This window comes from Tinamus guttatus, unplaced genomic scaffold (assembly GCF_059628265.1).
Source record: "Tinamus guttatus ecotype Peru unplaced genomic scaffold, ASM5962826v1 Tinamus_guttatus_pri_ptg001603l, whole genome shotgun sequence".
NCBI lineage: Eukaryota > Metazoa > Chordata > Aves > Tinamiformes > Tinamidae > Tinamus > Tinamus guttatus.
In genome coordinates, this window is record NW_028290137.1 from 3,763 (window position 1) to 29,516 (window position 25,754).

Sequence of the window (25,754 nt, forward strand, 5' to 3'; positions counted from 1 at the left end):
TGTGCCCGCTCCGTGTATGAACGGCGGGCAATGCACGTCCCGGGGGGGGGGCGTTCCGGGGGGGCCGTTCCGGGGGTTGCCCCCCCGTTGCCGCCCCCCCCGACGCCGTGCCCCCCCCGCAGTGGTGTGCCCGCTCCCGTGCATGAACGGCGGGCAATGCTCGTCCCGCTCGCACTGTCTCTGCCCGTGCACATTGGGGGGCCGTTCCGGGGGGGGGCCGTTCCGGTGGGGGGGCCGTTCCGGGGGTTCCCCCCCGGTGCCCCCCCCTGACGCCGTGCCCCCCCCCGCAGTGGTGTGCCCGCTCCCGTGTATGAACGGCGGCCAATGCTCGTCCCGCTCGCACTGTCTCTGCCCGCCCGACTTCACCGGCCGCTTCTGCCAGGTGCCCGCGGGCCGCGCGGGGGGGGGGGCGGCCCCCCCGCCGCCGCCGCCGCCGCCTCCCGCCGCCCCGGGCGCCGCCGAGGCCGAGGCCGCCAAGGTGGCCGTGTACGCGGTGCTAGGTGATCGCGGACGGCCCCGCCGAGCCGGCCCCGGGACACGGCGGCGGCGGCGGCCACGTCAGCCACGCCACGTTCGTGGTGCCGCTGGGGCCCGGGCACCACTCGGCCGAGGGTACCGGAACCGGGGGGGGAACGGGGGTTCTGGGGTCCCGGCTGGGGGGTCACGGGGGGCCCGGGATGAGCGCAATGCAAAGGGGGGGGGGTCCCGGGGGGTCCCCACGTCACCGGGTGCCTGTGCGGGGGGCTTTGGGGTCAGGCGGGGGGTTTTGGGGTCCCCCCGCGGGTCCCGGTTGGGGGGGTCACGGGAGGCCCGGGATAAGCGCAATGCAAGGGGGGGTCCCGGGGGGGTCCCCACGACACCGGGTGTCTGTGCGGGGGGGGTTGGGGTCCGGCGGGGGTCCCGGCTTGGGGGGGGTCACGGGGGGCCGGATGAGCGCACTGCAAGGGGGTATTTGGGGGTCCCGGGGGGGTCCCCACGACACCGGGTGTCTGTGCGGGGGGGTTTTGGGGTCAGGCGGGGGTTTTGGGGGTCCCCCCGGGGGTCCCGGCTTGGGGGGGTCTCGGGGGGGTCCCCACGATACCGGGTGTCTGTGCGGGGGGGGGGGCTGGGGTCCGGCGGGGGGTTCTGGGGTCCCCCCGGGGGTCCCGGCTTGGGGGGGGGTCACAGGGGGGCCCGGGATGAGCGCACTGCAAGGGAGGGGGTCCCGGGGGGGGGTCCCCACGTCACCGGGTGCCATGCGGGGGGGTTTTGGGGTCCCCCCGGGGGTTCCGGTTGGGGGAGTCGGGGGGGGGGCCTGGCTTGGGGGGGTCTCGGTTTGGGGGGTCCCCAGCTCTGGGGGGGGGGTCCCATCGCGGGGGGAGGGGGGGCGCAGGGTCTGGGGGTGTCCTGTCCCCTGGAGGGGGGGGTCCCATCCCGGGGGGTCCCGTGCTATGGGGAGGGGGTCCCGCCCCGCCCCGCCCCGCGCTCCCGCCCCGCCCCCTCCATCGCGGGTCCCGTCCCGCGGGTCCCATCCCGCGTGTCCCGTCCCGGGCTCCTGTCCCCTCCATGGTGGGTCCTGTCCCCGGGGTCCCATCCCGTCCCGCGCTCCCGTCCCGGGTCCCGCGGTGGGTCGCGTCCCGAGTCTCCCGTCCCGTCCCGTCCCGGGGTTCCCGTCCCGTCCCGTCCCATCCCGTCCCGTCCCGGGGTTCCCGTCCCGGGGTTCCTGTCCCATCCCGTCCCATCCCATCCCGTCCCGTCCCATCCCATCCCGTCCCGTCCCATCCCGTCCCGGGGCTCCCGTCCCCGCCGCTCCCGCCGTCCCCGCGCGCGGTGCGAGGTGCCGGTGCACGGTGGCTCCCATCCCGTCCCGTCCCATCCCATCCCGTCCCATCCCGAGGTTCCCGTCCCATCCCGGGGCTCCCATCCCATCCCGAGGTTCCCGTCGCATCCCGGGGTTCCCGTCCCGTCCCGTCCCGTCCCATCCCGGGGTTCCCGTCGCATCCCGGGGTTCCCGTCCCATCCCGTCCCATCCCATCCCGGGGTTCCCGTCCCATCCCATCCTGGGGCTCCCGTCCCATCCCGGGGCTCCCATCCCATCCCGGGGTTCCCGTCCCGTCCCATCCCGTCCCGGGGTTCCCGTCCCGGGGCTCCCGTCCCATCCCGGGGTTCCCATCCCGTCCCGTCCCGTCCCGTCCCATCCCGGGGTTCCCGTCCCGGGGCTCCCATCCCGTCCCGTCCCATCCCATCCCGGGGTTCCCGTCCCATCCCGGGGTTCCCGTCCCGGGTTCCCATCCCGTCCCATCCCGGGGTTCCCGTCCCGGGGTTCCCGTCCCGTCCCGTCCCGTCCCGCCGCTCCCGCCGTCCCCGCGCGCGGTGCGAGGTCCCGGTGCCCCCGCAGCGCAGGCGCCGCCGCCGCCGCTGCTCAACGTGCGGCTCCACCACCCGCGCGAGGCCTCGGTGCAGGTTCAGCGGCTGGAGCCGCCCGCGCCGCCCCGCTCCGCGCTGCTGCTGGCGCCCGCCGCGCCCCCCCCCGCCGCCGCCGCCGCCCCCCCGCCGCCGCCGCCGCCGCCGCCGCACGGCCGCCCCCCCCCGCACAAACCGCTGGGGCGCTGCTTCCAGGAGACGCTGCCCAAGCAGGCCGTGAGGGGCGGGGGGGGCACCGGGGGGGGGTACCGGGGGGGAGCACCGGGGAGGGGGACCGGGGGGAGCACCGGGGGGGGCACTGCGGGGGGGGCACCGGGGGGGGTACCGGGGAGAGGGACCGAGGGGAGCACCAGGGGAGCACCGGGGGGGGGGGGACTAGGGAGTACCGGGGGGGGACACCGTGGGGGGGGCACCGGGGGGTGGTACCGGGGAGGGGGACCGGGGAGGGGGACCGGGGGGAGCACCGGGGGGGGGCCCCGGGGAGGGGGACCGGGGGGGAGCACCGGGGGGGGGTGTACCGGGGGGGAGCACCGGGGGGGGGGGACCGATGGGGGGACACTGGGGGGGGGGGACCGAGGGGAGCACCGGGGGGGGTACCGGGGAGGGGGACCGGGGAGGGGTACCGGGGGGGGGCACCGGGGAGGGGGACCGAGGGGGGGGGCACTGGGGGGGGGGGTACCGAGGGGGAGCACCAGGGGAGCACCGGGGGGGGGGGGGGGGGGACTAGGGAGTACCGGGGGGGGACACCGTGGGGGGGGCACCGGGGGGTGGTACCGGGGAGGGGGACCGAGGGGGAGCACCGGGGGGGGCACCGGGGGGGGCACTGCGGGGGGGGGGGGAAACGGGGAGGGGGACCAGGGTGGGGGGGTGCCGGGGGGGAGCACTGCGCGGGGGGGGCACCGGGGGGGGGCACTGCGGGGGGGGGGGCACCGGGGGGGGCACTGCGGGAGGGGGCACAGGGGGTGACTGGGGGGGTGCACCGGGGACACAGGAGATGTCCGGGGGGATGCAGGGGACACAGGGGGTACCCAGGGGGACGCAGGGGGTGCCCAGGGGGGACACAGGGGACACAGAGGGTCCCAGGGGGACGCAGAGAGTCCCAGGGGGTCCCGGGGGGTCCTGGGGTGTCCCGGAGGGTGCCGAGGGGTCCCGGGGGGATGGAGGGGTCACAGGGGGTCCCAGGGGGACACAGGGGGTGACCAGGGGGGACAGGGGGACACAGGAGATGTCCAGGGGGGACACAGGGGACACGGGGGGTCCCAGGGGGACACAGGGGGTCCCGGGGTGTCCCGGGGGGTGCCGGGGTGTCCCGGGGGGTGACCGGGGGACACAGGGGGACACAGGAGATGTCCAGGGGAGCACAGGGGACACAGTGGGTCCTGGGGGGTCCCGGGGGATCCTGGGGGGTCCCGGGGTGTCCCAGGGGGTCCCAGGGGGTCCCAGAGGGTCCCAGGGGGTCCTGGGGGGTCCCGGGGTGTCCCAGGGGGTCCTGGAGGGTCCCGGGGTGTCCCGGGGTGTCCCAGGGGATCCCAGGGGATCCCAGGGGGTCCTGGGGTGTCCCGGGGGTCCCGGGGTGTCCCAGGGTGTCCCGGGGGGTCCCGGGGGTCCCGGGGGTCCCGGCCGCGCCGGGCGCCCCCAGCTCGCGCTCCCCGCAGTGCGGCAGCAACCCGCTGCCCGGCCTCACCAAGCAGGAGGATTGCTGCGGCAGCATCGGCACCGCGTGGGGACAGAGCAAGTGCCACAAGTGTCCCCCGCTGCAGTGTGAGTGCGGGGGGGGTTGGGGGGGCCCCGGCGTCCGGGCCCCTCCCAGGACGCAGGACTTGGGGCGGCCCCGCAGACTCGGGGGTGCAGAAGACGGGCCCGATCCGGGGGGACGGCGGCGGCGACTGTCCCCAGGGCTACAAGCGCCTCAACAGCAGCCACTGCCAGGGTAGGCGCGGGGCCGGCGGTGCGCACACGCGCGTGTGTGTGTGTGTGTGCAATGCACGTGAGTGTGTGTGCACGCGTGTGCACGCGTGTGTGTGTCCACGCGTGTGCATGCGTGTGCATGTGGGTGCATGCGTGTGCGTGTGCATGCATGCGTGTTCTCACACATACACAGCGTGTGTCATGCAGGGCACGTGCATGCACGCGTGTGTGTGTGCAATGCACGTGCGTGAGCAAGCGCGCCCACGCGTGCTCACCATGGACAGCAACAGCAGCATGTGCATGCGCAGTGCATGTCTGTGCATGGCGTGTGCAGGGTGCATGCCTGTGGGCGGTGCATGGCTGCACATGCACACGCGTGTGCACAGTCCTGTCGCACGCGTGTGCTCCGCAAACATCGAGTGCGCCATGCAGGGCGTGTGCGTGTGCATGCACGAGGTACATGCAGTGTATGTGCACGGGGTGCATGCAGTGTACGTGCGTGCGGTGCATGCACACACGTGTGACACGGCTTGCACACGCGTGTGCCCGCAGACATCAACGAGTGCGCCATGCAGGGCGTGTGCGTGTGCATGCACGCGGTGCATGCAGTGTATGTGCGCGCGGTGCATGCACACGCATGTGACGCGGCTTGCACGCGCGTGTGCCCGCAGACATCAACGAGTGCGCCATGCAGGGCGTGTGCGTGTGCATGCACGGGGTGCATGCAGTGTATGTGCACGGGGTGCATGCAGTGTATGTGCAGGGGGTGCATGCAGTGTACGTGCGCGTGGTGCATGCACACGCGTGTGACGGCTTGCACACGCATGTGCCCGCAGACATCAACGAGTGCGCCATGCAGTGTGTGCGTGTGCATGCACGGGGTGCATGCAGTGTATGTGCATGGGGTGCATGCAGTGTATGTGCGCGCGGTGCATGCACACACGTGTGACACGGCTTGCACATGTGTGTGCCCGCAGACATCAACGAGTGCGCCATGCAGTGTGTGCGTGTGCATGCACGGGGTGCATGCAGTGTATGTGCGCGCGGTGCATGCAGTGTACGTGCGCGCGGTGCATGCACACATGTGTGACACGGCTTGCACACGCGTGTGCCCGCAGACATCAACGAGTGCGCCATGCAACGTGTGCATGCGCATACACGGGGTGCATGCAGTGTATGTGCGTGCAGTGCATTCCCACACGTGCACACGCGTGTGACACGGCTTGCACGCGCGTGTGCCCGCAGACATCAACGAGTGCGCCATGCAACGTGTGCATGCGCATACACGGGGTGCATGCAGTGTATGTGCATGCGGTGCATTCCCGCGCGTGCACACGTGTGTGACGCGGCTTGCACGCGCGTGTGCCCGCAGACATCAACGAGTGCGCCATGCAGTGTGTGCGTGCGCATGCACAGGGTGCATTCAGTGTATGTGCGCGCGGTGCATGCAGTGCATTCCCGCGTGTGCACTTGCGTGTGACCCGCTCTGCACACGCGTGTGCCCGCAGACATCAACGAGTGCGCCATGCAGCGTGTGCATGCGCATACACGGGGTGCATGCAGTGTATGTGTACACAGTGCATTCCCGCGAGTGCACACGCGTGTGACGCGGCTTGCACGCGCGTGTGCCCGCAGACATCGAGTGCGCCATGCAACGTGTGCATGCGCATACACGGGATGCATGCAGTGTATGTGCGTGCGGTGCATTCCCACACGTGCACACGCGTGTGACACGGCTTGCACACGCCTGTGCCCGCAGACATCAACGAGTGCGCCATGCAGCGTGTGCGTGTGCATGCACGGGGTGCATGCAGTGTATGTGCACGGGGTGCATGCAGTGTACGTGCGCGCGGTGCATGCACACGCGTGTGACACGGCTTGCACACACGTGTGCCCGCAGACATCAATGAGTGCGCCATGCAGGGCGTGTGCGTGTGCATGCACAGGGTGCATTCAATGTATGTGCGCACAGTGCATGCAGTGTATGTGCATGCGGTGCATTCCCGCGCGTGCACACACGTGTGACCCGCTCTGCACGCGCGTGTGCCCGCAGACATCAACGAGTGCGCCATGCAACGTGTGCATGCACATGCGCGTGGTGCATGCAATGTATGTGCATGCGGTGCATTCCCACACGTGCACACACGTGTGACACGGCTTGCACGCGCGTGTGCCCGCAGACATCAACGAGTGCGCCATGCAGGGCGTGTGCCAGAACGGCGAGTGCCTCAACACCCAGGGCAGCTTCCGCTGCGCCTGCAAACCCGGCCACGCGCCGGGGCCGTCCCGCAGCCAGTGCCTGCGTAAGGGGCCGGGGGGGCATGGGGGGGGCTTGGGGGGTCTAGGGTCCAATGGGGGGATCCCGGGGGTCAGTGGGGCTCAAGGGGGGGCCCAAGGGGGGTTGGGGGGTCCTGGTTAGGGGGATTGTGGAGCTTGGGGGGTCCTGGGGGCCCAGGGGGAGGTGTGGGGGGTCCCAGGGGGTCCTGGGGGCCCTTGGGGGTGCCCCGAGGGGATCCGGGAGGTGCTGGGGGGTTATGGGGGGTCCCAGGGGGTCCTGGGGGCCCTTGGGGGTGCCCCAAGGGGGTCCAGGAGGTGCTGGGGGGCCATTGGGGTCCATAGGGGGGTCCTGGGGGCCCTTGGGGGTGCCCTGAGGGGTCCGGAAGGTGCTGGGGGGTCATGGGGGGTCCCAGGAGGGTCTGGGCAGTCTCGGGGTGGGGGGGATCCTGCCGGATCCTGAGGGGCGGGGGGGCTCTTGGGGGGGTACCCCGGTGTCCCAAGGGTGATTGGGGAGTCCCAGGGGGTCCCAAAGGTGGTCGGGGGGTCCCGGGGGTCCTGGGGGTCCCAAGGGTGGTCGGGGGGGCCCCGGGGGGTCCCAGGGGGTCTCGGGGGTCCCAAGGGTGGTTGGGGGTTCCCGGGGGGTCCTGGATGGTCCCAAGGGTGGTCGGGGGGTCCTGGGGGTCCTGGGGGGTCTCGGGGGTCCCAAGGGTGGTCGGGGTGGTCCCGGGGGGTCCTGGATGGTCCTGAGGGGTCCCGGGGGGTCCCAGGGGGTCCCAAGGGTGGTCGGGAGGTCCTGGGGGGCCCCAAGGGTGGTTGGGGGGTCCGGGGGATCCTAGGGGATCCTGGGGGGTCTGAGGGGTCCCAGGGGCTCCCAAGGGTGGTCGGGGGGTCCCAAGAGTGGTCCCGGGTGGTCCGGGGGGTCCCAGGGGGTCCCAGATGGTCCCAGGGTGGTCAGGGGGGTCCTGCGGGTACCGGATGGTCCCAAGGGTGGTCGAGGGGTCCCGGGGGTCCCAGAAGGTCCCAAGGGTGGTCGGGGGGTCCTGGATGGTCCCGGATGGTCCCAGGGGGTCCCGGGGGTCCTGGGGGTTCCTGGATGGTCCAGGGGGTCCCGGAGGGTCCCGGGGGGTCCTGGGTGGTCCCGGTTGTCCTGGGGGTCCCGGGGGTTCTGGGGTTCCTGGATGGTCCCAGGGGTTCCCGGGGGCTCCCGGAGGGTCCCGGATGGTCCCGGTTGTCCCGGGGGTCCCGGGGATTCTGGGGGTTCCTGGATGGTCCCAGGGGTCCCGGGGGGTCCCAGGGGGTCCCAAGGGTGGTCGGGGGGTCCTGGATGGTCCCGGATGGTCCCAGGGGATCCCGGGGGTTCTGGGGGTTCCTGGATGGTCCCAGGGGGTCCCGGAGGGTCCCGGGGGGTCCCGGGGGGTCCCGGGTGTCCCGGGGTCCCGTGCGGACCGTGCGGCGCCCGCAGCCGAGAAGGCCCCCGAGGAGAAGAGCCTCTGCTTCCGGCTGGTGTCGGGGCCGCAGCAGTGTCAGCACCCGCTGCCCACGCGGCTGTCGCGCCAGACCTGCTGCTGCAGCGTGGGCAAGGCGTGGGGCGGGCGCTGCGAGCGCTGCCCGGCCGACGGCACCGGTGTGTGGGAACGGGAACGGGAACGGGAATGGGAATGGGAATGGGAACGGGGGCGGGCGCTGCGAGCGCTGCCCGGCCAACGGCACCGGTGCGGGAACGGGAATGGGGTGGGAATGGGAATGGGAATGGGAACGGGGGCGGGCGCTGCGAGCGCTGCCCGGCCGACGGCACCGGTGCGGGAACGGGAACGGGAACGGGAATGGGAATGGGAATGGGAATGGGAATGGGAATGGCAAGGCGTGGGGCGGGCGCTGCGAGCGCTGCCCGGCCGACGGCACCGGTGTGTGGGAACGGGGATGGGAATGGGAACGGGAATGGGAATGGGAATGGGAACGGGGTGGGAATGGGAATGGGAACGGGAACGGGGGCGGGCGCTGCGAGCGCTGCCCGGCCGACGGCACCGGTGTGTGGGAATGGGGATGGGAATGGGGTGGGAATGGGAACGGGAATGGGGTGGGAATGGGAACGGGGGTGGGCGCTGCGAGCGCTGCCCGGCCGACGGCACCGGTGCAGGGATGGGAACGGGAATGGGAATGGGAATGGGAACGGGAATGGGAATGGGAATGGGAATGGGGTGGGAATGGGAATGGGGTGGGAATGGGGTGGGAATGGGAATGGGGCGGGTGCTGCGAGCGCTGCCCGGCCGACGGCACCGGTGTGTGGGAACGGGAACGGGAATGGGAACGGGAATGGGGACGGGAATGGGAATGGGAATGGGAATGGGGTGGGAATGGGAATGGGAATGGGAACGGGAATGGGGACGGGAACGGGAACGGGAATGGGAATGGGGTGGGAATGGGAATGGGAATGGGAATGGGGCGGGCGCTGCGAGCGCTGCCCGGCCGACGGCACCGGTGTGTGGGAACGGGGACGGGAACGGGAACGGGAATGGGAATGGGAATGGGAATGGGAATGGGGTGGGAATGGGGTGGGAATGGGAACGGGAATGGGAATGGGGACGGGAACGGGAATGGGAATGGGAATGCGGTGGGAATGGGAATGGGAATGGGAATGGGAACGGGAATGGGAATGGGGTGGGAATGGGAATGGGAACGGGAATGGGAATGGGAATGCGGTGGGAATGGGAATGGGAATGGGAACGGGAATGGGGGCGGGCGCTGCGAGCGCTGCCCGGCCGACGGCACCGGTGTGTGCGGGGTGGGAATGGGGTGGGAGTGGGAACGGGAATGGGAACGGGAATGGGAACGGGAACGGGAACGGGAATGGGAATGGGGTGGGAATGGGAATGGGAACGGGAATGGGAACGGGAACGGGAATGGGAATGGGGTGGGAATGGGAATGGGGTGGGAATGGGAACGGGGGCGGGCGCTGCGAGCGCTGCCCGGCCGACAGCACCGGTGCAGGGATGGGAACGGGAATGGGAATGGGAACGGGGGCGGGAACGGGAGCAGGAACAGGAACGGGAGCGGGAGGCTGTGGGGGCCCCACAACGGGGGCCGCGGGCCGGGGGGTTGCACACACGGGTGGGCTCGGGGGCTGCGCGTGGTGGGGTGTGTTTGGGGGGTTGCACCTCGTCTGGGTGTTTTGGGGGTGTGTTTGGGGGGGGGTTGCACCTCGTCTGGGTGTTTTGGGGGTGTGTTTGGGGGGGTTGCACCTCGTTTGGGTGTTTTGGGGGTGTTTGGGGGGGTTGCACCTCGTTTGGGTGTTTTGGGGGTGTGCACGCGCTTGGGGGGTTTGCACGTTGTTTGGGGGCATTGCACGCCGTGTGGCTGCGTTTTGGGGGGATTGCACGCGTTTAGGCGGTTGCACGTGTTTGGGGGCGGGGCCCGCCGCTCGGGGGCGGGGCCCGCTGACGCCCCGCCCCGCAGCCGCCTTCAAGGCCATCTGCCCCGCGGGGAAGGGCTACCACATCCTCACGTCGCACCAGACCCTGACGATCCAGGGCGAGAGCGACTTCACCCTCCACATCCAGCCCGACGGCGCCGCCGAGCCCAGCGCGGCGCCCGCGCCCCCGCGTGAGCCCCGCCCCCCGCGTGAGCCCCGCCCCCTGCATGAGCCCCGCCCCCCGCGTGAGCCCCGCCCCCCGCGAGAGCCCCGCCCCCTGCATGAGCCCCGCCCCCCGCGAGAGCCCCGCCCCCCGCGAGAGCCCCGCCCCCTGCATGAGCCCCGCCCCCCGCGAGAGCCCCGCCCCCGGCGTTAGCCCCGCCCCCTGCATGAGCCCCGCCCCCCGTATGAGCCCCGCCCACTGCATGAGCCCCGCCCCTCCGCGAGAGCCCCGCCCCCGGCGTGAGCCCCGCCCCCCGCGTGAGCCCCGCCCCCCGCGTGAGCCCCGCCCCCTGCATGAGCCCCGCCCCTCCGCGAGAGCCCCGCCCCCGGTGTGAGCCCCGCCCCCGCGTGAGCCCCGCCTACTGCACGAGCCCCGCCCCTCCGCGAGAGCCCCGCCCACTGCATGAGCCCCGCCCACCGCGTGAGCCCCGCCCCCCGCGTGAGCCCCGCCCACTGCATGAGCACCGCCCACTGCATGAGCCCCGCCCCCCGCGTGAGCCCCGCCCACTGCATGAGCCCCGCCCCCCGCGCTAGCCCCCCCCGAGTGAGCCCCGCCCCCCGTGACACGCCCCCCCGTGACACGCCCCCATGAGCCCCGCGCCCCCGCGTGAGCCCCGCCCCCTGGGACACGCCCCCCGCATGAGACATGTCCCCCCCTCCAGCCCCGCCCCCGCCTGTGACACGCCCCCCCAGCCGGGCCACGCCCCCTCCAGCCCCGCGCCACGCTCGGCCGAGCCCTGTGACGCCACGCCCACTCCACGCCACGCCCCATTCTCGCACCAAGCCCCGCCCCGCGCGAGACACGCCCTCCCCGCGGTGGGCCCCGCCCCCCCGTGTGAGGCACGCCACGCCTCCCTGTGACCCCCCCGTGACCCCCCCCCGTGTCCCCCCCGGGTCCCCCCGGGTCCTTGTCCCCTCTCAGGCCCCCCCGACCCTCTGTGTCCCCTGTGCCCCCCCCGTGGGGCCGGGACGCTGCAGTGGGTCTCACTGTCCCCCTCCCCTTGCAGCCGCGACGCCCCTGGCCATGGTGCGTGGGGACAGCGGGGGACACGGGGGGACAGCGGGGGACATGGGGGGACAGCGGGGGACATGGGGGGACATGGGGGGACAGCGGGGGACACGGGGGGACAACGGGGGACAGTGGGGGGACATGGGGGGACAACGGGGGACAGCGGGGGGGCACGGGGAGACATGGGGGGACAACGGGGGACGTGGAGGGACAGCAGGGGGGCACTGGGGAGGGGGGAACACGGAGGAGCGAGGGGACATGGGGGGACACGAGGGGACACAGTGGAATGGGGGGCCTGGGGGGACATGAGGGGACACGGGGGGACATGAGGGGACGTGGGGGGACATGAGGGGACACGGGGGGACCCTGGGCAATGGGGGGACACGAGGGAACACGGGTGGACATGAGGGGACATGGGGGGATATGAGGGGACATGGGGGGACCCTGGGCAGTGGGGGGACACGAGGGGACATGGGGACACACGGGGACACGCGCTGGCCCCCCCACAGCTCCCCGCGTTCTGGAGCACCTCGGAGGAGCAGGAGGTCGAGGGGCCGCACGGGGACCCCACGGCCGGGGGACGCGTCCCCGGTGAGACCCCCGGGGACCCGCGGGGACAGGAGACCGGGGGGGGACAGGGGGAGGGATGGGGACAGGGATGGGGACAGGGGGAGGGACAGGGATGGGGGGACGCGTCCCCGGTGAGACCCCCGGGGACCCGCGGGGACAGGAGACCGGGGGGGGACAGGGACAGGGACGGGGACGGGGACAGGGACGGGGACGGGGACAGGGACGGGGGTGGCACCAGGGGCATGGGGTGGGCACAGAGGCACGTGACATGTCCATGGCAGAGGTGGCCGGTCCCACCACGGCCATGGTGTGGGGACACGGGGGGGACATGGGGACACGGTTGGTGACACTGTGGTGACAGAGGTGGTGGCCCGTCCCACCACGGCCATGGTGTGGGGACATGGGGACACGGGGGAACACAGTTGGTGACATTGTGGTGACAGAGGTGGTGGCCCGTCCCACCACGGCCATGGTGTGGGGACATGGGGACACGGGGGAACACAGTTGGTGACATTGTGGTGACAGAGGTGGTGGCCCGTCCCACAACGGCCATGGTGTGGGGACACGGGGGGACATGGGGACACGGGGGGACATGGGGACACAGTTGGTGACACTGTGGTGACAGAGGTGGTGGCCCGTCCCACCACGGCCATGGTGTGGGGACACGGGGGGACATGGGGACACAGTTGGTGACACTGTGGTGGCAGAGGTGGTGGCCCGTCCCACCACGGCCATGGTGTGGGGACATGGGGGGACATGGGGACACGGTGGGTGACACTGTGGTGACAGAGGTGGTGGCCCGTCCCACCACGGCCATGGTGTGGGGACATGGGGGGACACGGGGGGACATGGGGACACAGTTGGTGACACTTTGGTGACAGAGGTGGTGGCCGGTCCCACCACGGCCATGGTGTGGGGACACGGGGGGACATGGGGACATGGGGGGACATGGGGACACAGTGGGTGACATTGTGGTGACAGGGGTGGTGGCCCGTCCCACCACGGCCATGGTGTGGGGACACAGGGGGGACATGGGGACACGGGGGGACATGGGGACACGGGGGGACACAGTTGGTGACATCCTGGTGACAGAGGTGGTGGCCCGTCCCACCACGGCCATGGTGTGGGGACACGGGGGGACATGGGGGGGACACGGGGACACGGTTGGTGACACTGTGGTGACAGAGGTGGTGGCCCGTCCCACCACGGCCATGGTGTGGCGCGTGGTGGCCGAGCAGCACACCCGCAGCGCGGCCGAGATCGCCCCCACTCAGGTCACTGGTGAGAGCCCCGGCCCCCCCGCGACCCCTGGACCCCCCCAAACCACCCTGGGACCCTCCAGAGCCCCCTAAAGCCCCGGGGACCCCCCAAACCGCCCTGGGACCCCCCGGGACCCCCCAGGACCCTCCCAAACCGCCCTGGGACCCTCCAGAGCCCCCCGGTTCCCCCCAGCTCCCCGGGATCCCCCAAACCACCCTGGGACTCCCCTGGGCTCCCCAGAGCCCCCTAAACCCCCCAAACCTGCCCGGGACCCCCAGAGCACCCCAGGACCTTCCCAAACGTCCCTGGGACTCCCCAGGGCCCCCCAGGGCCCCCCAGAGCCCCCCGGGGCCCCCTAGATCCCCCTAACCCCCCCAGGACCCCCCAAACCTCCCCTGGACCCCCCAGGGCCCCCCAGATCCCCTTAAACCCCCCGGGATCCCCCAAACCTCCCCGGGACCCCCAGGGCCCCTGAGAACCCCCAGGACCCCCCAGAGCCCTTGGGACCTCCCAGCCCCCTGGGACCCCCAGACCCCCCTAGTCCCTGGGACCCCCCAAACCTCCCCGGGCCCCCCAGAGCCCCCCCAGCCCCCCCAGCCCCCCGTGTCCCCCTGTGCTCAGAGACGGACGAGTGTCGCCTGAACCGGAACATCTGCGGCCCCGGGGAGTGCGTGAGCGGAACGAGCGGCTACAGCTGCCTGTGCTACCCCGGGTACCGCTGGCACCCGCAGCGCCGCTACTGCACCGGTGCGGGGACATGGGGACAATGGGGACAATGGGGACACGGGGGGACATGGGGACATGGGGGGACATGGGGACATTGGGGACATGGGGGGACATTGGGGACACGGGGCTACAGCTGCCTGTGCTACCCCGGGTACCGCTGGCACCCGCAGCGCCGCTACTGCACCGGTGCGGGGACATGGGGACATTGGGGACAATGGGGACAATGGGGACATGGGGGGACAATGGGGACATGGGGACACGGGGCTACAGCTGCCTGTGCTACCCCGGGTACCGCTGGCACCCGCAGCGCCGCTACTGCACCGGTGCGGGGACATGGGGGACAATGGGGACAATGGGGACACGGGGGACACTGGGGACATTGGAGACACGGAGGAGTCTGGGGGTACAGCTGCCTCTGCTACCCCGGGTACCGCTGGCACCCGCAGCGCTGGTGCGGGGACATTGGGGACATTGGGGGGACATGGGGGCACGGGGGACATTGGGGACACGGCGATGGGGGACACGGGGACATGGGCATGAGGGGACACGCACACACGTGTGCACAGTGCGTGTGCGCACAGAGCATGCACGTGCACAGTGTGCGCACACAGAACACACGCGCAGGGTTTGCATGCACACGGAACACGCGTGTGCGGGGGCTGCGCGTGCCCAGTGCCCCCGCACACGCGTGTGCGCACACAGAACACATGTGTGCAGGGTTTGCATGCACACAGAACACACACGTGTGCAGGGTTTGCGTGTGCGGGCTGCACGTGTGCGCACGCGTGTGCACAGGGGGGTTTGCGGACACAGAACACACGTGTGCACAGGGGGTTTGCACACATGAACACGCGTGTGCACAGGGTTTGCATGCACACGGAACACGTGTGTGCAGGGTTTGCACGTCCCCATGCTCCCGCACACGCGTGTGCACAGAGGGTTTGCACGCATGAACACACGTGCGCACACGCGTGTGCAGGGTTTGCGTGCGCGGGCTGCACATGCACACACATGAACACCCGTGCGCACACGCGTGTGCACAGGGTTTGCACACACGGAACACCCGTGCGCACACGCGTGTGCACAGAGGGTTTGCACACACACAAACACCCGTGCGCACACGCGTGTGCACAGAGGGTTTGCACACACGGAACACCCGTGCGCACACGCGTGTGCAGGGTTTGCGTGCGCGGGCTGCACGTGTGCGCACACATGAACACCCGTGCGCACACGCGTGTGCACAGGGTTTGCACACACACGAACACCCGTGCGCACACGCGTGTGCACAGGGTTTGCACACACATGAACACCCGTGCGCACACGCGTGTGCACAGAGGGTTTGCACACACACGAACACCCGTGCGCACACGCGTGTGCACAGGGTTTGCACACACACGAACACCCGTGCGCACACGCGTGTGCACAGGGGGTTTGCACACACGAACACCCGTGCGCACACGCGTGTGCACAGGGTTTGCACACACACGAACACCCGTGCGCACACGCGTGTGCACAGGGGGTTTGCACACACGAACACCCGTGCGCACACGCGTGTGCACAGGGTTTGCACACACACGAACACCCGTGCGCACACGCGTGTGCACAGAGGGTTTGCACACACATGAACACCCGTGCGCACACGCGTGTGCAGGGTTTGCGTGCGCGGGCTGTACATGTGCACACACACGAACACCCGTGCGCACACGCGTGTGCACAGGGTTTGCACACACACGAACACCCGTGCGCACACGCTGTGTGCACAGAGGGTTTGCACACATGAACACACGTGCGCACACGCGTGTGCACAGAGGGTTTGCACACACACATGACCACCCGTGTGCACACGCGTGTGCACAGAGGGTTTGCACACACGAACACCCGTGCGCACACGCGTGTGCACAGAGGGTTTGCACACACACATGAACACCTGTGCGCACACGCGTGTGCACAGGGGGTTTGCACACACACGAACACCCGTGCGCACACGCGTGTGCTCCGCGCAGACGTGAACGAGTGCGAGGCGGAGCCGTGCGGCCCCGGCCGCGGCGTCTGCATGAACACGGGCGGCTCCTACAACTGTCACTGTCACCGCGGGTTCCAGCTGCGGGGTGCTGCGGGGCGTCCGCTCCTGCGTGGGTGAGCGGGGGGGGGACACGGGGGGAACGGGGGGACAACGGGGACAACAGGGACACGGGGGGAATGGGGGGACACGGGGAGGACGGGGGGGAATGGGAGGGATGGGGGGAATGGGGACATGGGGACAACAGGGGAGACAACGGGGGGACAACGAGGACAATGGGGTGGTGGGGACAACAGGGACAACACGGGGACAACAGCGGGACAACGAGGACACAGGGGGACAACAGGGACGCGGGGACAACGGGGACAACGGGGGGACAACAGGGACAGTGCGGGGACACAGGGACAACAGGGACACAAGGACAATGGGGGGGACACAGGGGGAACGGGAACACAGGGACAACGGGGATGGGGGCACAATGGGGACAACGGGGACACAGGGACAATGGGGACAACGGGGACAACATGGGGACATGGGGGACAATGGGGGCACAGTGGGGACACGGGGACAACGAGGGGACACGGGGACAACAGGGACAATGGGGGGACAATGGGGACAATGGGGACAATAGGGACACGGGGACAACGGGGACAACAGAGACATGAGGACAATGGGGCGGCAGGGACACGGGGACAACGGGGGGACAATGGGGACAACAGGGCAGCAGGGGGCGGGAGCAGGGACAATGGGGCAGCAGGGACACAGGGACAATGGGGACAACGGGGGAACAACGGGGCGGTGGGGGCAGGAGCAGGGACACGGGGACATGGGGAGAGGGACGGGGGGTGCGGAGGGGGACATGGGGACAAGGACATAGGGATGGGGACACGAGGACAGGGATGGGGACATGGGGACAGGGATGGGGACATGGGGACAAGGACATGGGAATAGGAACATGGGGCTGCGGAAATGGAGATGGTGACGAGGACATGGGGATGGGGGCACGAGAACAGGGATGGGGACACGAGGACAGGGATTGGGATAGGGACATGGGCATGGGGATGCGGAGGGGGAGGTGGTGACGAGGACGTGGGGATGGGGACACCAGGACGGGGATGGGGACACGGGGACATGGGGACAGGGATTGGGATAGGGACATGGGCATGGGGATGCGGAGGGGGAGGTGGTGACGAGGATGTAGGGATGGGGACATGAGGACGGGGATGGGGACAGGGACACATGGGGATGAGGTTGGGCATGGGGACAGAGATGGGGACGCGGGGACGGGAGCGGGGACACAGGGACACGGGGACACGGGGGACACGGGGGCCGCGGTGACGCCGAGCCCTGGCGCAGACGTGGACGAGTGCGCCAAGGCCGACATCTGCGGGGACGGTGGCACCTGCACCAACGTCCCCGGCCACTACAAGTGCGAGTGTCACCCGGGCTACCGGCGCAAGGGCACGAGACAGCCGCTCTGCGAAGGTGGGGACGGGGACACGGGGACGGGGACACGGGGACGGGGATGGGGACACGTGGATGGGGACACACACGTGGGGACAGGGACGGGGACACGTGCTTGGGGAAAGGGACATGAGGACGGGGACAGGGACACAGGGACAGGGACAGGGACACGCGCGGGGACGGGGACACAGGTGTGGGGACAAGGACACGTGTGTGGGGACAGGGACATGCGCATGGGGACAGGGACACGGGGACAGGGATGGGGACGGGGACATGGGGAAGGGGACGGGGACGCGGGGACAGGGACGCGGGGACAGGGACAGGGACACACACTTGGGGATGGGGACATGGGGACGGGGACAGGGACATGCGTGTGGGACAGGGACACGTGGACAGGGACACGGGGACAGGGACACGGGGATGGGGACCGTGACACGTGCACGGGGACAGGGACAAGGGGACAGGGACACACACGTGGGGACAGGGACACGGGGACGCTGGGGCGGGCATCACATGGGGCATGGGGACGTGGGGACATGGGGACGGGGACATGGGACACAGATGTGGGGATGGGAGCACGGGGACACAGGGACTTGGGGACATGGCTTGGAGATGGGGGCATGGGGACACGGGGACACGGCTTGGGGATGGCTGAGTGGGGACTTGGGGACACGGGGACACGGGGACACCCAAGATGGGGACAGAGCCCCCCCCGGGAGGGCGGTGGTGACGCCGGGGACGCGGTGGCCCCGCGGTGACGTCCCCCCCCCCCCCCGGCAGACATCAACGAGTGCCTGGACCCGGGGACCTGCCCCGAGGGCAAGTGCGAGAACCAGCCGGGGACCTTCGTGTGCTCCCCGTGTCCCCCCGGCTTCCGCGGCCACCACGGCGCCTGCCACGGTACGAGGGCCCAGGCGTCCGGGTGTCCCTGACCCCCCCTGCACCCCTGGGGCCCAGGCGTCCGGGTGCCCCCCATCCCCGCACACCCCCAGGGGCCCAGGCGTCCGGGTGCCCCCCATCCCCATGCACCCCAGGGGCCCTGGTGTCCGGGTGTCCCGACCCCCCCGCACCCCCGGGGCCCAGGTGTCTGGGTGTCCCCCTGGGGGCCCTGGCGTCCGGGTGTCTCCCCCCATCCCCGTGCACCCCCAGGGCCCAGGCGTCCGGGTGCCCCCTGCACCCGCCACGCACCCCAGAGGCCCCGGTGTCTGGGTGTCCCCCTGGGGGCCCAGGCGTCCGGGAGCCCCCCCTGCCCCTCCCCCAACCCCCCCTTGGGGCCCCAGCATCTGGGTGCCCCCGAGGGCCCAGGCGTCCGAGTGCCCCCTGCACCCCCACGCACCCCCGGGACCCAGGTGTCCGGGTGTCCCCCCGGGGTCCCAGCGTCTGTGTGTCCCCCCCATCCCCGCACGCCCCAGGGGCCCAGGCGTCCGGGTGTCCCCCCATTCCCACACATCCCGGGGTCCCGGTGTCCGGGTGTCCCCGGGGGCCCCGGCGTCCGGGCGCTGACGGCCCCCGCAGACGTGAACGAGTGCGAGGCCGGCGGGCTCTGCCCCAGCGGGGTCTGCGTCAACACCCTGGGCTCCTTCAAGTGCCAGTGCCCGGCCGGGCTGCACGCGGCCAAGGACCGGCCCCGCTGCGAAGGTGGGGGGCGCCGGGGGGCTGGGGGGCACCGGGGGGACATGGGGGGACATGGGGCTATGGGGCACAGAGGGACTATGGGACACGGGGGGCTGTGGGGCGCTGTGGGGCATGGGGGGCACCAGGGGGACATGGGGGGACATGGGGGGCTGTGGGGCACAGGGGGGCTGTGGGGCACAGGGGGACATGGGGGGACATGGGGGGACATGGGGGGACATGGGGGGCTGTGGGGCACAGGGGGGCAGGCAGGCTATGGGGCACGGGGGAGCTAGGGGATACAGGGGGGTCTAGGGGACACAGTGGGGCTATAGAGAGGCGCAGGGGGGATATATGGGGCTGGGAGGTGCCATGGGGCGCAGGGGCCGTGCGGGGGGTCTGGGGGGATCTCTGGGTCTGGGGGGGACCTGGGGGGCGCAGGGAGGGGCCGGGGGGGGGTCTGTGGGGCTGGGGGCTCCGGGGGGGTCCCCAGGGGCTTTGGGGGGGGTTCTGGGGGCTCTGGGGGTCCTGGGGGGTTCTGGGGGGTCCCAGGGGCTCTGGGGACTCTGGGGGGCTCTGGGGGATCCCAGGGGGTCGTGGGGGGTCCCAGGGGCTCTGGGGATCCCGGGGGCTCTGGGGGGCTCTGAGGGGTCCTGGGGGGTCCTGGGGGCTCTGGGGGTTCCCGGGGGGTCCTGGGGGTCCCGGGGGCTCTGGGGGATCCTGGGGGGTCCTGGGGGTCTCTGGGGGGCTCGGGGGATCCCAGGGGGTCGTGGGGGGTCCCAGGGGCTCTGGGGGGCTCTGAGGGGTGTCCTGGGGTCTCTGGGGGGTCCCAGGGGGTCCTGGGGTTCCAGGGGGGTCCCAGGGGGTCCCGGGGGGCTCTGGGGGTCCCGGGGGGCTCAGGGGTCTCTGGGGGGTGTCCTGGGGGCTCTGGGGGGTCCCGGGGGGCTCTGGGGGGTCCCAGGGGGTCCTGGGGGTCCCGGGGGCTCTGGGGGTCCCAGGGGGTCCTGGGGGGTCCCGGGGGCTCTGGGGGGTCCCGGGGGTCTCTGGGGGGTCCCGGGGGTCCTGGGGGTCCCGGGGGCTCTGGGGATCCCGGGGGGTCCCAGGGGCTCTGGGGGGCTCTGGGGGGTCCCAGGAGGTCCTGGGGGGTCCCGGGGGCTCTGGAGGGTCCTGGGGGGCTCTGGGGGTCCCAGGAGGTCCTGGGGGGTCCCGGGGGGCTCTGGGGGTCCCGGGGAGCTCAGGGGTCTCTGGGGGGTTCCGGGGGGCTCTGGGGGTCCCGGGGGCTCTGGGGGTCGCAGCCGCAGCCCCCGCAGACATCGACGAGTGCGAGTTCCCGGCCGCCTGCGTCGGGGGCGACTGCGTCAACACCGTGGGCTCCTATCGCTGCCTGTGCCGGCCGGGCTACGCGCTGCTGCACGGGCGCAAGTGCACGGGTGTGCGGGACGGGTGTGCGGGGCGGGTGTGCGGGATGGGTGTGCGGGGGACGGGTGTGTGGGGCGGGTGTGCAAGGCACCGGGGTGTGCGGGGGACGGGTGTGCAACGCACGAGAGGGTGTGCGGGATGGGTGTGCGGGGGACGGGTGTGCGGGGCGGGTGTGCAATGCACGATGGGGTGTGCGGGGAAGGGTGTGCAACGCACGAGGGGGTGTGCGGAAGACGGGTGTGTGGGGCGGGTGTGCAATGCACGAGGGGGTGTGCGGGGGACGGGTGTGCAATGCACGAGGGGGTGCGGGAGGGGTGTGCAACACACTGGGGTGTGCAGGATGGGTGTGCAACGCACAAGGGTGCACGGGGGGGCGGGTGTGCAACACACAAGGGGGTGTGTGGGGCAGGATGGGTGTGCAATGCACCGCGGTGTGCGGGGCGGGTGTGCAACGCACGAGGGGGTGTGCGGGATGGGTGTGCAAGGCACAAGGGCTCGTGTGCGTCCATGGGGCTGTTGCACAAGGGCCGTCTCCACACACCTGCCCATGCAATGCCCGGGGCTTGCACGGGGGTGCACGGGTGTGCACAGGGTTGCACAGGAATTGCACGGGGGTTGCACGGGTGTGCACGGGGTTGTACAGGGATTGCACGGGGTTGCGCGGGGGTGCATGGGGATTGCACAGGGATTGCACAGGGGTGCATGGGTGTGCACAGGGGTGCATGGGGGTTGCACAGGGTTGCACGGGTGTGCACAGGGTTGCACAGGGTTGCACGGGGTTGCACAGGGGTGCACGGGGGTTGCACACGGTTGCACACGGTTGCCCGGGGGTTGCCCAGGGCTCACACGGTGTTGCACACGTGCCCCCCCCCGCAGACGTTAACGAGTGTGCGCTGGACCCAGGGCTTGCACAGGGGTGCACGGGTGTGCACAGGGGTGCACAGGGATTGCATGGGTGTTGCACAGGGGTGCACGGGGGTTGCACGGGTGTGCACAGGGGTGCACGGGTGTGCACAGGGATTGCACAGGGATTGCACAGGGATTGCACGGGGGTTGCACGGGGGTTGCCCGGGGCTCACACGGTGTTGCACACGTGCCCCCCCCCAGACGTTAACGGGTGTGCGCTGGACCCGGGGCTTGCACGGGGGTTGCACGGGTGTGCACAGGGGTGCACAGGGATTGCACGGGTGTTGCACAGGGGTGTACGGGTGTGCACAGGGGTGCACAGGGATTGCACGGGTGTGCACACGGTTGCACACGGTTGCACGGGGGTTGCCCGGGGCTCACACGGTGTTGCACACCCCGCCCCAGACGTTAACGAGTGTGCGCTGGACCCGGGGCTTGCACGGGGGTGTACGGGTGTGCACAGGGTTGCCCGGGGCTCGCACGGGGGTTGCCCGGGGCTCACACGGTGTTGCACACCCCGCCCCAGATGTTAACGAGTGTGTGCTGGACCCCGGGCTTGCACAGGGGTGCACGGGTGTGCACAGGGGTGCACAGGGATTGCACGGGGATGCACGGGGGTTGCCCGGGGCTCACACGGTGTTGCACACCCGCACACCCCCCCCCAGACGTTAACGAGTGTGCGCTGGACCCCGGGCTGTGCCGGCCCCACGGCGCCTGCGAGAACCTGGAGGGCTCCTACGTGTGCGTCTGTCACCAGGGCTACGTCCCCGCGCAGGACGGGCGCAGCTGCCAGGGTGGGCGTGGGGACGGGGACACGGGGGGGGTCACACGGGGGGTCACACGGGGTCACACACGGTGTCACACGGGGTCACACAGGGTGTCGCACGGGGTCCCTGGGTGTCACCCGTGCAGAACGGGAGCTGCACAAGTGGTGCCACCTCAACCCAGGGGGTCCCACGGGGTGTCACCCGTTGTCACCCGCAGAGCAGGAGCCCCGCAAGCAGTGCTCCCTCAACCCAGGGGGTTCCTGGGTGTCACACACAGTGTCCCATGGGTTGTCACCCATTGTCACCCATTGTCACAGAGCGGGAGCCCCGCAAGCAGTGCTCCCTCAACCTGGGGGGTCCCTGGGTGTCGCCCATTGTCACCCATTGTCACCCGTTGTCACCCGCAGAGCGGGAGCCCCGCAAGCAGTGCTACCTCAACCTGGGGGGTCCCACGGGGTGTCCCATGGGTTGTCACCCATTGTCACCCATTGTCACCCGTTGTCACCCATTGTCACAGAGCGGGAGCCCCGCAAGCAGTGCTACCTCAACCTGGGGGGTCCCACGGGGTGTCCCATGGGTTGTCACCCGTTGTCACCCGTTGTCACCCATTGTCACAGAGCGGGAGCCCCGCAAGCAGTGCTACCTCAACCTGGGGGGTCCCACGGGGTGTCCCATGGGTTGTCACCCATTGTCACCCGCAGAGCGGGAGCCCCGCAAGCAGTGCTACCTCAACCCAGGGGGGTCCCATGGGGTGTCCCATGGGTTGTCACCCGTTGTCACCCATTGTCACCCGTTGTCACCCATTGTCGCAGAGCGGGAGCCCTGCAAGCAGTGCTACCTCAACCCAGGGGATTCCTGGGTGTCCCATGGGTTGTCACCCATTGTCACCCATTGTCACCCATTGTCACCCATTGTCACAGAGCGGGAGCCCCGCAAGCAGTGCTACCTCAATCTGGGGGGTCCCACGGGGTGTCCCATGGGTTGTCACCCGTTGTCACCCGTTGTCACCCGCAGAGCGGGAGCCCCGCAAGCAGTGCTACCTCAACCTGGACGACTCGGTGTTCTGCGACTCGGTGCTGGCGCCCAACGTGACGCGGGGCGAGTGCTGCTGCTCGCTGGGCGCCGGCTGGGGGGACCTGTGCGAGGTCTTCCCGTGCCCCGTGCACTCGTCCGGTACGGGGGTACGGGGGACCCATGGGTGCTGGGGGGGGACCTGGGGGTCCCATGGGTCCTGGGGGGGTCCTATGGGTGCTGGGGGGGTCCCATGGGTGCTGGGGGGACCTGGGGGGTCCCATGGGTGCTGGGGGGTCCCATGGGTGCTGGGGGTCCCATGGGTGCTGGGGGGACCTGTGCGAGGTCTTCCCGTGCCCCGTGCACACCTCGGGTATGGGGGGCCCATGGGTGCTGGGGGGGTCCTATGGGTGCTGGGGGGGTCCTGGGGGGGACCCATGGGTGCTGGGGGACCCATGGGTGCCGAGGGGGTCCTGGGGGGTCCCATGGGTGCTGGGGAGTCCTGAGGGGTCCCATGGGTGCCAGGGTCCCATGGGTGCTGGGGGGTCCTGGGGGTCCCATGGGTGCTGGGGGTCCTATGGGTGCTGGGGGGGGTCCCAGGAGTCCTGGGGGTCCCATGGGTGCTGGGGGGGTCCCGGGTGCTGGGGGGGGTCCCACAGGTCCCATGGGTGCTGGGGGCATCCTGGGAGAGTCCCGGGGGTCCTGGGGGGGTCCCATGGGTGCTGGGGGTCCCATCGGTGCTGGGGGGTCCCATGGGTCCTGGGAGGGGGGTCCTGGGGGGGTCTCAGGGGTCCCATGGGTGCTGGGGGGGTCCCGGGGCTCCCATGGGTGCTGGGGGGATCCTGGGGGGGTCCTGGGGGTCCCGGGGGTCCCATGGGTGCTGGGGTCCCATGGGTCCTGGGGGGTCCTGGGGGGGTCCCGGGGCTCCCATGGGTCCTGGGGGGGTCCTGGGGGTCCCATGGGTCCTGGGGGGGTCCTGGGGGGGTCCCGGGGCTCCCATGGGTCCTGGGGGGGTCCTGGGGGTCCCATGGGTGCTGGGGGGATCCTGGGGGGTCCCGGAGGTCCCGGGGGTCCCATGGGTGCCGGGGGGTCCCGTGGGTCCTGGGGGGATCCTGGGGGGTCCCGGGGGTCCCGGGGCTCCCATGGGTGCTGGGGGGATCCTGGGGGGGTCCTGGGGGGATCCCGGGGCTCCCATGGGTGCTGGGGGGTCCCATGGGTCCTGGGGGGGTCCCGGGGGTCCCGGGGGTCCCATGGGTGCTGGGGGTCCCATGGATCCTGGGGGGGTCCCGGGGCTCCCATGGGTGCCGGGGGGATCCTGGGGGGGTCCCGGGGGTCCCGGGGGTCCCATGGGTGCCGGGGGTCCCGCGCACCCCCTGCCCGTGGCCCCCACATCAGGTGTCCCCCCCCCAGCCGAGTTCCTGGCGCTCTGTCCCGACGGGAAGGGCTTCATCCTGGAGCCGGGAGCGCGGGAGTTCGGCCTGCCGGTGCTGCAGGGTGCGTGCCGTGTCCCCGTGTCCCCGTGTCCCCCTTGTCCCCGTGTCACCGTGTCCCCGTGTCACCGTGTCCCCGTGTCCCTGTGTCCCCGTGTCCCTGTGTCACCGTGTCACCGTGTCACTGTGTGCCCGTGTCACCGTGTCACCGTGTCACTGTGTCCCCGTGTCACCGTGTCCCCGTGTCACTGTGTGCCCATGTCCCCATGTCCCTGCCCGCGCTGCAGGGTGGGTGCCGTGTCCCCGTGTCCCCGTGTCCCCGTGTCACCGTGTCACCGTGTCCCCGTGTCACTGTGTCACCGTGTCACCGTGTCACTGTGTGCCCATGTCCCCGTGTCCCCGTGTCACTGTGTCACCGTGTCCCCGTGTCCCCTTGTCCCCGTGTCCCCGTGTCCCCGTGTCACCGTGTCACTGTGTCACCGTGTCCCCGTGTCACCATGTCCCCGTGTCACTGTGTCTCCATGTCCCTGCCGGCGCTGCACGGTGCATCCTGTGTCCCTGTGTCCCCATGTTCCTGTGTCACCATGCCCCTGCTGGCGCTGCACGGTGCATCCCATGTCCCCATGTCCCCCTGTCCCCCCGTCCCCATGTCCCACGTCCCCATGTCCCACATCCCCACATCCCATGTCCCCGTGTCCCCACATCCCCACGTCCCCCTGTCCCCGTGTCCCCATGTCCCCGTGTCCCCGCAGACATCGACGAGTGCAGCCTGTTTGGGGACGAGATCTGCAAGGACGGGAAGTGCGTGAACACCCAGCCGGGCTACGAGTGCTACTGCAAGCAGGGCTACGACTACGACGGGCGCCTGCTGCAGTGCCTGGGTGCGCCATGGGGGCTATGGGTGCTGTGGGGCGATATGGGGTGCTATGGGGTGCTATGGGGTGCTATGGGGTCCCATAGGTGCTATGGGGTGCTATTGGGTGCTATGGGGCGTAGCGGGCATGGGGGGCACCCAGTGCTACTGCAAGCAGGGCTACGACTACGACGGGCGCCTGCTGCAGTGCCTGGGTGCGCCCGGGGGTCCCAGGGGTGCTATGGGGCGATATGGGGTGCTATGGGGTCCCATGGGGGCTATGGGGTGCTATGGGGTCCCATGGGGGCTATGGGGTGCTATGGGGCACAGCGGGCATGGGGGGCACCCAGTGCTACTGCAAGCAGGGCTACGACTACGACGGGCGCCTGCTGCAGTGCCTGGGTGCGCCATGGGTCCCATGGGTGCTATGGGGCGCTATGGGGCACAGGTGTCGCTATGGGTCGCTATGGGGCGCTATGGGTCGCTATG

General features: G+C 71.1%; 1 protein-coding gene across 1 annotated transcript in view; it reads left to right on the plus strand.

The window, feature by feature from the left end:
- The first annotated feature begins 295 nt into the window (after positions 1-295).
- Positions 296-25,754, plus strand: part of LOC148590196 (latent-transforming growth factor beta-binding protein 3-like) — a 32,542-nt gene continuing 7,083 nt past the window's right edge. Inside the window, 22 exon segments of the mRNA XM_088539370.1 lie at positions 296-499; positions 501-612; positions 2,378-2,619; positions 4,059-4,164; positions 4,241-4,333; positions 6,492-6,614; positions 8,051-8,212; positions 10,042-10,242; positions 11,227-11,246; positions 11,738-11,819; positions 12,984-13,079; positions 13,680-13,805; positions 15,788-15,891; positions 15,893-15,920; positions 17,161-17,289; positions 18,049-18,168; positions 18,784-18,906; positions 20,190-20,309; positions 21,870-21,998; positions 22,986-23,144; positions 24,393-24,476; positions 25,165-25,293. Of these exon segments, the coding sequence (XP_088395496.1) occupies positions 311-499; positions 501-612; positions 2,378-2,619; positions 4,059-4,164; positions 4,241-4,333; positions 6,492-6,614; positions 8,051-8,212; positions 10,042-10,242; positions 11,227-11,246; positions 11,738-11,819; positions 12,984-13,079; positions 13,680-13,805; positions 15,788-15,891; positions 15,893-15,920; positions 17,161-17,289; positions 18,049-18,168; positions 18,784-18,906; positions 20,190-20,309; positions 21,870-21,998; positions 22,986-23,144; positions 24,393-24,476; positions 25,165-25,293 (2,677 nt within the window). The 5' untranslated portion in view covers positions 296-310.